This window comes from Octodon degus, unplaced genomic scaffold, assembly GCF_000260255.1.
Source record: "Octodon degus isolate 3935 unplaced genomic scaffold, OctDeg1.0 scaffold00021, whole genome shotgun sequence".
NCBI classification, from domain to species: domain Eukaryota; kingdom Metazoa; phylum Chordata; class Mammalia; order Rodentia; family Octodontidae; genus Octodon; species Octodon degus.
In genome coordinates this window covers 90,051-100,224 of record NW_004524597.1, presented here as the reverse complement: position 1 = coordinate 100,224, position 10,174 = coordinate 90,051, and the positions used below count along the sequence as shown (strand labels likewise).

At 43.8% G+C, this 10,174-nt stretch overlaps 1 protein-coding gene across 1 annotated transcript in view; it reads right to left on the bottom strand.

Moving 5' to 3' along the window:
• Positions 1-4,711: 4,711 nt before the first annotated feature.
• Zc3h7a (zinc finger CCCH-type containing 7A) overlaps positions 4,712-10,174 on the bottom strand; it is a 37,399-nt gene continuing 31,936 nt past the window's right edge. The window contains exons 21-23 of the mRNA XM_004627748.2: positions 9,578-9,711; positions 7,932-8,095; positions 4,712-5,648 (exon numbers count right to left, since the gene is read on the bottom strand). Of these exons, the coding sequence (XP_004627805.1) occupies positions 5,459-5,648; positions 7,932-8,095; positions 9,578-9,711 (488 nt within the window). The 3' untranslated portion in view covers positions 4,712-5,458. The remainder of the gene's footprint in view (positions 5,649-7,931; positions 8,096-9,577; positions 9,712-10,174) is intronic.

Genomic DNA, 10,174 nt, shown 5'->3' with positions numbered 1-10,174 from the left:
GGCAGGGCTGGCTGGCATGTGGTGCTGGGGGATTGAACCGTGGTCCCTGTGATTTGCTAAGCTTATTCTAAGTAGGTGCTTTAGACCACTGAGCCATCTCACCAGCCCTTCTTAAATGATTTTTAACACCTAAATTTTAGACTTAAAAGTTGCTTTGTAGATTAGAGATATTTTTTTTTCAGAATCTGCTTCAGATTTGTACTAAATTTCCAGGAGGATTATACCTCTAGTTCTTGCTCCCTTTTTTTGATCTATTACTACCCTTATTTGTTACATACCTGACCATTCTTCTTTTTTTCTTTGTGGCTGGTTCAGCCCTCTCTGGGGATGGGACTGGCGCAACATGTGGTGCCAGGAACCAAATTGCAGTTCCCTGTGTTTGTCTAAGCTTGCCTAAGCAGGCTCTTTAGAGCACTGAGCTATCTCACTGGCCCCCAACTATTGTTCTTACATAATCTTGTGTTTATAAGCTTGAGAGAATATATTGTTGGTGAGGTTTATTAACTTTCTGATTTATCCTTTCTAGCTCTCTTGATTTCTTTGCATAGATTTGAGTCACGTGGTACTGTATGTTACTAACAGACAAACATGGTCACATCACCAGCTCTGACTCATCATGGGTTGCCAGAACAGAATCTGTCTAGTGCCTCCACAAGACAGCTGTCATTTGCACAAGCCTTTATAAGGTTCAAAATCCTTTTGCTGCCCAGTTTATCTCAGACCAACAATCCCTTGTGAAATAATGCGGGGGATTCTGTTTTAGTAGCAAGGAATCACCCAAGATTAAACGAGTGTGCTGTTTCCTCTGCTCTTTCTGAGCATCTGGGGTCACTGCCTTGAAAGGTTAGTTCAGCTCCATCTTGTCCTCATTAACCAGAATCTGAGCCTGCCTCCCCCATTTTAGTACCAGGAATCAAACTCATGACCTTGTATTGTGCTGCTGAGCTATATCCCCAGCCTTCCATGACCATTTTTAATGCCATTATCAAATTTATACCATGATTTAATTTTTTTCTGGTACCAGGGATTGAACTTAGGACCTTGCGCTTGCTGGGCAGGCACTAATGCAGTTGAGCTATAACCATGACCCTTAACCTTTATTTTTTAAGTGATGCTGGGGATTGAGCCAGGTGAGCATGCTAGGCAAATACTCTATCGATCAGCTATACCTCCAGCTTTTTAAATTTTATTTATTAATTTAGTGGTACTAGGGATGGAACCCACAGCTGCCTGGTATATTCCCAGCCCTATTTAAAAAGTGTTGTTTTTTTTTTTTTAGAGGAAGGGTTTGGTGGTGGTGGTGGTGGTGATTTTGAGACAGGGTTTTGCTATGCAGTTAAGATGGCCTTGAGCTCACTTTGTAACCCACACTGGACTCAAACTTGCAACAATCCTCCTGCCTCAGCCTCTGAAAGGCTGGCATTATAGTAGTGCTCTACCACTCCTGGTTTAAAGTTTTCATTTTGAAACAAGCTGTTGCTAAATTACCCAGCTAAGCCTAAATTTGCCATCCTCCTACCTCAGCTTCCTGGAGTGTTGATTACAGTCATGTACCGCCATACTCAGCTCTGTTCATTTAATTGTTAAAGGGTCCAAGCATTTACTTACGTAGTAGGTATCTAGCATGGTCCAAGATCACAGGCAAAGTAGGAGAGAAGCCCAGCCCTCGTGGATACTTTAGATACTGGTGTGGTATTTCTTTGATACTTTGTATCATGACCCCAGAATGGGCTTTTTTTTTGGGGGGGGATGTTAGGGAAGGGTCTACATGGGTTCAGGGTCTCACTACTAGATCGGAATTGTAGTGATCTGCCTGTTTACAGCCTCCCAAGAGCTGGGATTACAGGTGCATGCCACCATGCACAGTCTCAATTGCTGTCTCAACACACCCCAGGAGCGGGGCCTGCACAGCAGGCCTAGGGATTGAACCCCCGACCCCTGCACCTGCTTCCAGGTGCTTTAATCCACCGAGCTATTTGGCCAGCCCCCCAGAATGGGCCTTTACAGATTGGTGTTCATCCTTTGTGGCAGATATTCACGAGAGGCCTGGGTTCTCATCTCACCTGCCCAGCACAGTGTTTGCAGCCTGCACCAGCTGCTTGGGCAATATGCTCTCCCTCAGTTTTTCAACTGAGGCAAGTCCCTGGAACTAAGTCAAAAGAACATCAAGGACTCTATTCAAAATAAAGGGTCTTCATTGGGTACACAGCCCCAGGAAGGGGGAGGATGAGGGCGAACACCCAGGCTACCAGTCACAGGGTTCCTATTAGACTTCTGAGAATAGGACGGACTCACCTGCATACTTTTTCAGGTAGATGGGGCAGCTCACAGCAGCCAGCAAAGCTGTAGACACAAAACTTGCAAATGTGAGTATCCATATATGCAGAAAGTAGAAACAATGCAAATGTATCGGCTGATGAAGGGACAAACAGAATGTGATCTCTCCAGACAAAGGAGTATTATTTAGCCATAAAACCCAATGACAGGGGCTGGGGAGATGGCTCAGTGGAATAAGCACTTGCCTGGCAAGCGCAAGGGCCTGAGTTCAATCCCCGATTCCACCAAAAAAACCCCCACAAAACCAACCCAATGACATACTGATACATGCCAAGACACCTTCAAACGCTATGCCAAGGGAAAGAATGAACCTCCAAACTGCTAAAGAAGCAGGTCAAAAGCATTTGTGTAATTCCACTTACATGAAATATGCAGGAGAATCCATAGAAACAGATTAATGCTTACTTTTACTTTGTTAGGCAAGGTAGGGGGCAGATTTAGGGAATGGTGGTCTTAAGAGTTTGTGTCTACTTGTCCCCCCAAAGCCTCCTAGGGCAAAAGCAGCTAGAAGAGAACCAGCGGCTTGAGGGGCGGGGCCAGAGGACCAGGGCGGCGCTCAAGGGGCGGGGCCGGAGAGGTGCGAACTGTTAAACTGACGACACATGCTGCCCCCACCAAGCCTGCGGGCTCTCTTGGACGTATGGAGTGGATCATCCAGGACACAGCGACGCAGCAGTGTCTCGAGGTCTTGCTATGTAATTCAGGCTGCAATAAACTATGAAACCTCCAGCAACTGTGAGCTATATAAACCCTTCCTTCCCTCACTTCGGGCGACAGGTATTTGTCCCAGCAAGGAGAAGAGTAATTAAGACAGGTGGGCTAAGGGGTTCTTAGGTAATGAAAATATTCTAAAGATTATTATAATTAGAATACAACATTGTGAACATACTATAAAAACCACGGGATTGTACATGTAAGAATGGTGAAGTGTGGCCAGGTGTGGTGGCACACCTGGAATCCCAACCCTTGGGAGACTAAAACTAGAGGATTACAAATTTAAGGCCAGCCTTTTTTGTGTCTAAAAAAAAGGTTGGGGCCAGGGAGATAGCTCAGTAGACTAAGTGCCTGCCTGACAAGTGCAAGGTCCTGAGTTCAATCCCTGGTAGGATGTTATATAAATTGAATCTCAAAAATAATTTCCCCAACTTAGGCCTGGTGGTACATGTCTGTAACCTTAGCACTTGTTTGGGTGGAGTACGGGGAATTGAACTCCATGGCCTCACGCTTGCCAGGTAGGCTCTGTGCCACTGAGCTGAAACCCTGGCCTTGGGAGGCAAGGCCAGCCTGAATTATATAGGAAGACATTGCCTCAAAAAAAGCTTTATAACATGTTCAAAAAGACACACCAATTATTCCTATTTCCTCTATTATCAATGTGGGATTGGAGTTTAGCTGACTTTTTCCCCCTTTCCTCTGTTCCTTCTCACCACTTTATTTGCCCAATGAGCCATTCATTTCTAAGATACAGGTGTGATTTCAACATTGAATAACTTTTACTTCCTAATACTGAAATGAAGGCCATACCAGGCAGAGTTGTTAACTGTAAATCACAGCATGAAACTGGCTGATTTAGGCAGAAATGGAATGTACTGAAAGGATGGTTCAGAGCACAAAGAACTGCTCAGAAAGTGGAAAGCCGAGGCACAGAAAATGCAGAGTTTGGAGGCTCGGGGATTCTTGGGTTGGGGTTGTAGCTCAGTGGTAGAACACTTCCCTAGTACACATGGCAAAAAATAACTGGTCTTGGGGCCTTTTCCTGTGTGAAGAAAAGGCCCTGCTAACCACTTGTAGGGGTGCTTCTGACCCTGGACCTCTGGTTCTGCTGCTGCTTCCCACCTGGAACCCATAGCACATGCAGCATCCCACACTCACTCTGCCTGCAGGCTGACAGGTTCTAGAGCCCAGCCCAGCAGATCCCATCCTGTAAGTCCTTCCACTACATTAACACCACTCTAGTGTCCCCATTTGCTTGTCCAAGTCCTGCAGGCCAGCCTAGCTGTTAGGCTGGCAGCATATCCTGTATGTCCTGCCTAAGCCCTCCAAGATCTCTTTCAACAACAAAGCTGTCCTGGGTGTGGTTCCTCAGTGGATTCCCACAGCCCTCACTGTCTTACTTCACCATCTTCCTTCCCTGCTAACATAACTCCTTTCAGTGAAATGGAGAGGAGTCCCTTGGGAATTCCTATGTCATTCAATACAAGATGCCTTTTATTTGGCCAAATTTCAGAGGTAAGGGCAAAGTGAAAAGTGGCTTTTATAGCCCTCCAGTTTGTATTCAGTTGCTCCCTGCTTAATAAATTTCTTTTTATAAACCAACTTGTGATTTCAGCACCTAATTCTAACAATTCACGGAGAAAAGACCACACCAAAAAGATGAAAGGCATCTATATATAAAATCTTTTATTACAGGCAATATTGGTCCAGACACTACATGATACCAACAGTACAAGTTTATTTTTTTTCCAACAGTACAAGTTTAATCTTTCAAAATCATTATTAAAACTGCGAAAGACCAAGAAATAAAATTTGAGTCAATTGATTATTTTTCAAAATATTCTCGACGCACATTATCTTCAGTTCCCTTATTATAGTGAAACATACAAATACAGAAAAATACCCCATTTAACATATACGAGTGTTAAATGGTTATCTGCCTTAGAATCTGAGTTAAGAAAATCCTTTTTAGCAACCTACATACAGATAAGTAGCAAACTTTTATTATATTAAATTCGTTCCACTAAATCATGTAAAGATTTTCATCCATCATGTATTCTGACCCCAGTACAAGTGTTTATTCTTTCATCATCATGGTTCTTACTGGAAGGACCAACTCAAAGAGCTGCCCTAGGCATAACCTTATTCTCTTCCCCAACACTTCATCCAAAAGTCTGTTCAACAGATGGCAACCAGCAGCATCGCTTTCGCCATGCGAGGCCAATGGCTCCAGGAGCGCCTGGCCAGACCTGCTAACCAGCCTGTTTTCCTACCTACTGGGTGCTGCTCAGGAGGAACGATATACGCCAATGCTAGCAGGAAGCCTGCAGCTCCTCTGCTATGTGCCTCAGAACACTTTCAATTTTTATGCTCAATGCTCTGATTGGGTTACATAAAAGCCAGTATATTAGTTTAAATCTTTAAACAAAAAACTATATTTTCCAAAGTCATTATCATTTGGGGCAATTAAGTGATCTTTTCGTGCTTTGCTGAGCTTCATTTTTAGGGCATTTCTTCTTTCTTCCCATTCGTGCAGCTCAGCATTTCCATGTGCAAATTTACAGCTGCCTCCTTCCGTGCAGACTCCATTCATATACCTGTGAGAAGATAGTGGCCTAGTAAAGTCACTTATAAAAACTGAGCTGCAGGGGTAACAACCCGCTCGGGCCACCTTCCTGTCCATCTCTCGGGCAGGAGCTTTCTTTCCCTCAATAAATATATTCTACTCATAGCCTCCGTTTGTTCCTAAAATTCATTCTTCGGTTTTAGAGAACACAAACTCGTGCAGGTCAGGTCAGGAGAACATTTTTCCCTATGTCATTTGGAGGCTCCCTGTATCATTTGGAGGTCACCCACCCGAGACCAGTTGTTCTCCCTGTATCAGTTTGGAGGTTTCCACCAAGATCACTGGACAGAGCATGTCTCCTCCAAAGGTTCAAGGCTTAGGAAGAACGAAAAAGTGTCCCTTCAAAGTCAATGGAAAGACACATCTATTTGCGAATATTATTGAAAAAGCCTCAACAAAGTTTGAGACGTCAAAATCAACTGTTCAGTGACATGTACCAGCACTTCCAGGATGAGGAGAATGCTGTGCAGTGGCAATGAGAGGCTGATAGAAGACCCTGAAATATACTATTGGAAGGCAAAGGAACGGATGAAAAGAGGATGCTAACGGTCAAGCAAAGGCTCTCAAAATAGCTCACGGCATATCTACCTATTTACATTTGTTTCCTTCCAGGTTGTTCATCAGTAAAAATATTGCTGAACCAGAATAAAATACCTGAGTATATTTAAGTGGGGAAAAAAAAAAAAAAAAAAAAACCAGCTGCAATTAATGACAAATATATTCTTTATCTCCTTTGTGAATTGCATATAACTTTTATCCAAAAATCTTTCTCTTTTTGATGCTAGAGATTGAACTCAGGCCTCACAACTACTTAGCACATCACCAGGCCCAATTAGGAATTTTTTTTTTTTTTAGACAAGACAAGCTCCTTATAATTAGCCCAGGCACCCTTGAACTCCCTATGTAGCCCAGGGTGATCTTGAACTTGCAGTGATTCTCCTGCCTCAGCCTCCCAAATGCTGCAACTACAGGCATGTACTACCATGCCCTATAGGAATTTTAAACTGTTATTTATTTATTTATTTTTTATTTATTTATGTGTGTGTGTGTGTGTGTGTGTGTGTGGCCAGCTCAGCCCACAGGGGGCGGGGCTGGCTGGCATGTGGTGCTGGGGATTGAACCGTGGTCCCTGTGCTTTGCTAAGCTTGTTCTAAATAGGTGCTTTAGACCACTGAGCCATCTCACCAGCCCCGGAATTTTAAACTTTTAAAAGTGAATATTTTATAGACATGACACTGAGAAGAGAGGAATTAGGATTTTAAACTATTTAAATGTATTCAGTGGGCCGGTCAGATAGCTCAGCCGACTAAAGCACCTGCTTAGGCAGTTGCAGGGACTGTGGTTCAATCCCCAGCATGCCTAGTGCTGGCCCCACCCCTGGGGCACACTGAGACAGTGAGTAAGACTGGGCATGGTGGTGTGCGCCTGTAATCCCAGCGCTTAGGAGGCTGAAAACAGGAGGATCACTAAGAGTCTGATCTGTCTAATGAGACCCTGTAGACTGTACCAAGTACATTTTTTAAAAAAATGTATTCACTGAAAAGTACTGACTTGGGGCTGGGTGAAGTTCAGTGTAGAGCATTTGCCTAGTGTGCATAGAGCCCAGGGATTGATCTCCAATACCAAAAAAAAAAGGGAAAAAAGAAAACAATTGCTGGCTGGTAGGGAAAGAGCTGCAGTCATTATTAATGCAGCAGAATGACACCAGAAATGACATTAAGTAAAAAATGTTTTAAATGGTTTTAAGAATCCATGGTTCTAAATTTGGAATGGAACATATTTGTAAAATGAAAAATATTTCCGAATTATCCAGTTTTCATTGAAATATTTTCTAAGAAAACAAGAGTGATATTATTAAGCTACCATTTTCCTTTGATATGAGTTCCAGATTTGCCCTTGAAATATAACTTAAAAGCTATCTCCAGTTGGATAGACATCAGTTTTGTGCAAAGGCTATGGCAACCAGTTAGAGAATCACAGTTGAGAATGCCAAGATTATTAGGGTGAAACTGAATGAACACATTTCTTTCTCTATTCGGTTACCTCGACACAGATTAAGCCAGGCTCCAAAGGCCACTGAGTCTTGTCATATATGCCCCAGGAGAGTGACAAGCTATTCATTGAGCAACTAAACACCTTGAGGCAACACCCAAATGGTCCAGACTCGACCACAGAGATGTCCTCTTTCTATGGACGTAGTGCTCACCTTATAAAATATCAGCCATTTTATGCAGAAAACTACAGATCTACATACCTCTCACAAATACTAAAATATCCTGTTGGGAAGCGGTGTTGCCAGCAGTACTGGTCGTCTTCGGTGTGGAAGAACTTCTCCTTGTGCTTCTCTGAAGAGATGTGGCCCTGCCACTGCTTCTCACTATTACAGTTCTTTCCGCACATCCAGCAGTGAAAATCCGCCTAAGGGTGGAGAAGACATGTGGCCGTCAGTGGCGGTAAGAGGGAGGTGTGAAAGGTCAAGGTGTGCTACTCTGGAAAGACAACAACAGCTCCATGTGATGCCCACAAACTGAGCCACAAAGCAGAGAAGCTGGTCCTGATCTGGATACAGGGTACATTCCTGTAAACTCAGCCTTGGGAGGGTGAGGCAAGAGGACCGCAGCGAGTTCCACGCCACTCTGGGCTACATAGTTCAATGCCAGCCTGGAACATATAGCAAGACTGTCTCAAAACAACAACAATAAAATGAAGCTGGCCCTGCAGGGGACAGACTGCCTCAGGAGGTGAGATTCAAATGCTATGGCAGATGCAAACTTTTAAGTGTTTGGGTAGCATCTCTACTATCCTCCCTACACAAGAAAGAGCAGGCCATACAGAAGCCCAAGAAGCAGCATTCAACACAGCAATGCCCCTTCCAGGAATCTTCCTGAAAGGGTTAAGGACATCATATTACAGTGATACATGCATATCCAGGTTTATAACAGCACAGTTTATAATAGCTGAATCCTGCAAGTGGCCTGTATAAGAAACCCAAATATAAAGACCAAAATAAAAGGTAATATGAAAATAGGGAGATAGAGCTTTTGCAAAAAGGAAGAGGAGTGAGAGGTAAGAGGAGGAAAAGGGGGGGGGGGGAAGAGCTGACAACAGAATTAAGATGTGCTATGTGGGCCAGGGATATAACTCAGGGCATGATATGAGGTCCTGAGTTCAATTCCCAGCACCAAAACAAGAAAAAGGTGTTATGTACAGCACATGCACCAACTCCCCATGAGAAATGACACTCCCCCCTCAAAGAAACATGTAGCAGAATGATACACACATTTATGAATGTACATTTTAAAAAGGCCCAGAGGAGGGGAGTGCTTCCCTGTAACCTTCGCACTCAGGAGTCTGAGGCAGGAGGACCAACAAGAGTTGAAGGCTAACCTGAATTACATAGCGAGACACTCAAAAACAACAAGAAACAACACAAACCTCCATACCCACACATAAAGATCACAAGTTTGAATCCAGTCTAGACAATTTAGCAACTTAGCAAGACCCTGTCTCAAAATAAAAAATAATTTTTAAAAGGACTGGGGGTAGGGACCAGACAGCGTACTCTTCCTGAGTCCTTCTTGTGGCCTACCCCCCAGGTTAAGTGTCACACACTTCATTACATTTCACTCACCATGACAACCCTACCTGGAGACTGCCCAGGGACCCAGGATGGTAAGGAGGACCCAGGCCTTAGATTCACAGTTGAGAAAAAGGGTCAAGGCAAGGATGTTAGGGCATGAGAAGACTGACGCTAATGGCAGAAAACCACCAACAGAAAAGAGGATAACCCCAAGAAGGGCATGCAGCGGGTGACAGAACCAGGATTTGGAGACTGGGAAGGGAAAGCCTTCCACTGAGGGATCCAAGCAAAGGAAAGGAGAAATGGCCAATGGTACTTACAGTCACTTCAGCATAATCTGTTGGCATGTGAATTTGTTTTCCATTTTCCTTGTTTGTTTGACTGAGTACATCATCACTTTTTTCACTTTTTTGACTCTTTAGCCACAGTTCATAAAACTGTTCCATATCTTGTACTAAAGAAAAATGAATTGCTGTCAGCAGCAGAAATAAAATGCCATCTGGACACATGTATACTCATGCACACTTTCTGTATCAGGAGCCAGTCCAGTCGGGAGCAGTTAAACTCATGCAGAAGAACCAGTTTCAGGTCTGTTAGACATAAATATTAGTTTTCAATATTAATTAACTCCTCCTTGGATTAGCAAGACACTATGGGTATTTAAAACACAGAAACCATCAGTGGGAACTGCCCAAGAAGGCCCAGCACTGCACTCCTGTCACCTTACGTTACACGCTCATTGTTAGTGCCATGACCACAGGGCTGCTCACATGGCTTGTGGGCCTTGGAGCTGCTACATTCCCCACTTTTCTGTGAGAAAGTTGGGAGACAAACTAGTCCCGGGCCAAGACTCTGATGTAATGGGAACCTAGCCATCAAGTCTCAGCCCTGGGAACCAACATGCTGGGATCCAATTT